Source organism: Scyliorhinus torazame, chromosome 14 (assembly GCF_047496885.1).
Source record: "Scyliorhinus torazame isolate Kashiwa2021f chromosome 14, sScyTor2.1, whole genome shotgun sequence".
Classification (NCBI taxonomy): Eukaryota; Metazoa; Chordata; class Chondrichthyes; order Carcharhiniformes; family Scyliorhinidae; genus Scyliorhinus; species Scyliorhinus torazame.
Genome location: NC_092720.1, coordinates 166,539,138 through 166,543,530, shown reverse-complemented (window position 1 = coordinate 166,543,530; position 4,393 = coordinate 166,539,138). Strand labels below are relative to the sequence as shown.

At 46.6% G+C, this 4,393-nt stretch overlaps 1 protein-coding gene across 1 annotated transcript; it reads left to right on the top strand.

Moving 5' to 3' along the window:
* The first annotated feature begins 2,178 nt into the window (after positions 1-2,178).
* Positions 2,179-4,065, top strand: LOC140390170 (uncharacterized). The gene has a single exon (XM_072475113.1). It carries the CDS (start codon positions 2,240-2,242, stop codon positions 3,173-3,175), a length of 936 nt encoding a protein of 311 aa, XP_072331214.1. The 5' UTR covers positions 2,179-2,239; the 3' UTR covers positions 3,176-4,065.
* Positions 4,066-4,393: the final 328 nt, after the last annotated feature.

The window sequence follows — 4,393 nt, the reverse complement described above, 5'->3', positions numbered from 1 at the left end:
GTCCAATGGGGCAAAATATTGTGAATGCTGGAAACGCGATAGAGGTTCAGAAAATGCTGGATATGCTCAGGTCAGGAAACATCTGTGGAGAGAGAAGCAACCTCTCTGCAGCATTTGACATGCACGACTGCATGGTCCTCTTCTTGCAACTCTTCTTTGTTGCCCAGTCAGTGGGACTGCTATGACTTATGGCACTTATTCCTCTTCAGTTGTAGGGTGAGAAACTGCTGCAATGGTGAATCTTCCCACCGCCATCGCTCTGGTTCCTACCAACGGTCAATCTCTGCTTTTCAATTCGATTCAACCGCTCGCCCTCGCGCTTCCTCACATTCCAACTGCCGAACGCTGGGCGCCAACTGCCGCTGCGCGCCTCAGAACTACAACCCCCAATCAGGCACCGCGGGCTGCTTCTCCCCATTCCATACGGCCGCTCCTCACTGCGCAGGCTCCGTGTCCACATGCAGCATGGGTAATGTAGTTCCGAATAGGTTTGAGAATGGATAAGAGAACGAAAGCAGCTCCTCAAAGCTGGGCGGAGCAGGGGGTCAGTGAAGCCTCGCCCCTCCTTTGTGACTGGCTACGCATGAGTGACATGATGATGAGCGTGTCGACAGATCGCTCTCGACTTTGTTGCCTGTGAAAGCCGTCGTTCAGACTGTTTGATTGGCTGTGTGTTGGATAGTGAGTGTTTATTGGAAGCATTTCTCTTCTGATTTACAGGCTGAGTTTTGTTGATGGATCATTGCTGAATATGAGAAGGTGAGGTGTCATTATCTGGGAGGGGCAGACACACGAAACGTATTTTAATGTCTTTTTGTCATAGAATTTACAGTGCAGAAGGAGGCCACCCGGCCCATCGAGTCTGCACCGGCTCCTGGAAAGAGCACCCTACCCAAGGTCCACACCTCCACCCTATCCCCACAAACCAGCAACCCCACCCAACACTAAGGCCAATGTTGGACACTAAGGGCAATTTAACATGGCCAATCCACCTAACCTGCACATCTTTGGACTGTGGGAGGAAACCGGAGTACCCGGAGGAAACCCACGCACACACGGGGAGGACGTGCAGACTCCGCACAGACAGTGACTCAAGCCGGAATCGAACCTGGGACCCTGGAGCTGTGAAGCAATTGTGCTATCCACAATGCTACCGTGCTGCCCTTCATGTAAAATTTAAAGATTTTACATGAAGGCTTCGGCATTTCCTAGAAGCCTGGGCTTGGATTTGATAGTTTTGCCCAGTGCTGTGTCTGAGCTGAATTTGGGATGTGCAGTCTGAGTGAGTGCCGTGTATCTAATTTCCCAGGATAAACCAATCAGCTACACTGAAGAAATATTTCGTTAACTTCCAACACTTCCTGCCCAGTGTGTTTTCTTCAAATAATTTTGAAAAAAAGGAGAAATTTCAAAATCTCCATAGAATTAACATTTCTGCTGAGTATTCTTTATGGTAAACACATACTCAAAAAACTGGTCTTCAACACTACCCAAGCTGATGGTGAATTGATAGCCCGTTTTACACTCCGCCTTTTCCATTGTCCTCACGGTGTCTGGTAAGATGGGGCTCTGGGTGGGGGAAAAATAGTAGCTCCGTTGTTTGCTCCTGGCCTCTATCCAGAGTCCCTCCTGGAAACAGACCGTATGTGACAGTCAAATGATGGAAAAGAAAGGACCTGCATCTGATCCCCACACAGGGGAATAGCAGACTGACACTCACTGTGCTCCAGTCTCTAACCGAGGAGTCAGCCCGGTCAGCAATGGAGGATATCATGTTTCCTTTTCCTGTTTTACAGAAGGATTGCACTGTACTACACCAGAGAATACAGAGAGGATAGACATCACAGATAGTCCCTGACCATCACCCAAGGAACAACTGTCGGAAGACATCCAGTCCTTCACAACATTACTCAATACAGAAAGCTTTCGGCAGTGAAACCGTGATCACAAAATTGGTCGGGTCAGGGAGCTTTGACATATCATCAGATCAGAAACTGATCAGTGGTGTGGAACCTTCCACCAAATCAACCTTTCGGCTGTTGGTGTACAATCATGGTGAGGCTGGGAAGAAGTGTGAGTGGGCTCCAAGTGTGGTGAGAGCTTCAATCATTCATCAAGACTCATTAATCACTGACTCATTCCTCCAGCTGAGAGACTGTTCAAGAATGAGGTAGGTTCCACAAGCTCCTAGGATTTCCTAACACGCAATGTCCATTTGTTGGGTCAGAAGAGCAGGCACATGGAAGGGAAACAATTCACATGTGAGTTGTGTGACAAATCATTCTCATTCTCATCTCACTTTCAGGCACACCAACGCATTCACACTGGTGAGAAACCGTTCACTTGCAACGTATGTGACAAAGCATTCTCGAACTTATCAACAATCCGCAGACACCAACTCATTCACACTGGGGAGAAACCATTCACGTGCAAGGTGTGTGACAAATCATTCTCACGGTCTTCGATCCTCCGCTCACATAAACATATTCACACAGGTGAGAAGCAGTTCAAGTGTGAGCTGTGTGCTAAAGCCTTCACCGTGTCATCGAACCTCCTCCACCATCAGACACTTCACACTGGTGAGAAACCTTTCAAGTGTGAGGTTTGCAATAAAACCTTTGTGACATCTTGGAACCTCCTTCAACACCAGATGATTCACACAGGGGACAAACCATTCAAATGTGAGGTGTGCAAAAAAACATTCACCCTGTCATCAACGCTTGTACAACACCAACGCATTCACAATGGGGAGAAACCGTTCATGTGTAAGGTGTGTGATAAATCATTCTCGCACTCATCAACCCTCCGCGTACATCACCGTATTCACACAGGGGAGAAACCGTTCAAGTGCAATGTGTGTGACAAATTATTTTCGCACTCATCGAACCGCCGCGGACACCAACGTCTTCACACAGGAGAGAAACCGTTCCAGTGTGAGATTTGTGACAAGGCTTTCACCCACTCCACCGATCTTGTGAAGCACCAGAGGATCCACACTGGAGTGAAACCTTTTACATGCGAGGTGTGTGACAAATCATTCTCAGCGTCATGGTACCTCCGGATACAGAAAGGTAATCACATAGGGGAGAAATATTTCAAATCTGAGGCATGCGAGAAAGACTTCATCAACCCAACAAATCTGCTGGACCATCAGAAGATACACACAGTAGAGTAAGGGGGAGATTTACAATGAGGGTTTCTGAAATCTTTAACTCTCTTGGGTCACCAGAGGATTCACATAGGAGAGAAACTATTCACTTACGATGTATGTGAGATAGCTTTCACCCAGTGCTCATCAAATACCAACAGATCCACACTGGAGAGAAACCATTCAGGTATGAAGTGTGACAAGGCTTTCATGCAATCAGTATATCTAGTGGTCCATTAACGCACACAGACGGAGAGAAACTTTCAGTGTGAGTTCTGAAATAAAATCTTCACATAGTTGACGGACCTGGAACAGAAGTGAACCCAGTATGTCAGGATAGTTTCACCTACTACTCTCTCGCCAAACAGCAACATCAGCACACCGACTTGGAGCTGACTCACCTGCTTCCCTTACACTGAGAGTTGTCTGTGTTGTTTACCCTCCAGTGCTCACAAAAGGGAGTTGTCCTGCTAAAGCACTGTCTGTCTCAGCAGTGTCTGCCTCCAACCTCTCCCACCAACAGTCCAGTCATTTAAAGAAGGCCAATTTAACGGTTGACCAGATTGCAAAAAAAATCACCAAAAGAAGATTTCAATCTGTATAGAAGCTGCTGTTTAAACTCAGCATCCTTTCAGTGCAGCGTCAGGTACAAGCCACTCACTGACTCTCACTCTGACCAAGAAGACAATCAGATACTCAGTGGTTAGAAAGGTTTCAGTTTCTGATCTACGAGCACAAGCACCTGGGGGAGGAATCATTCCTGGGGTAGTGATGGAGGGACTTCAATTAGCCTCAGCATCTCTGATCTATTTTTTTTTTAAATAATATTTTATTGAAAATTTTTGGTCAACCAACACAGTACATTGTGCATCCTTTACACAACATTATAACAATACAGATAATAATGACCTTTTTTATTTAAACAAGAACAAAAGAAAACAACAACAAATAAATAAATATTAAATAACAAAAATAAAAACTAGCCCTAATTGGCAACTGCCTTGTCTCAGGCCACACACCCCACCCCCCCCCCCCCCCCCCCCCCAAGTTCTGGGCTGCTGCTGCTGCCTTCTTTGTTCTCCCCTATCTATCTTTCCGCAAGATATTCGACGAACGGTTGCCACCGCCTTGTAAACCCTTGAGCCGACCCCCTTAGGACGAACTTAATCCGCTCTAACTTTATGAACCCCGCCATATCATTTATCCAGGTCTCCACCCCCGGGGGCTTGGCTTCTTTCCACATTA

Excerpts from the sequence above, each read along its gene's own strand:
- LOC140390170 (XM_072475113.1), top strand. The coding sequence starts at position 2,240 with ATGGAAGGGAAACAATTCACATGTGAGTTGTGTGACAAATCATTCTCA.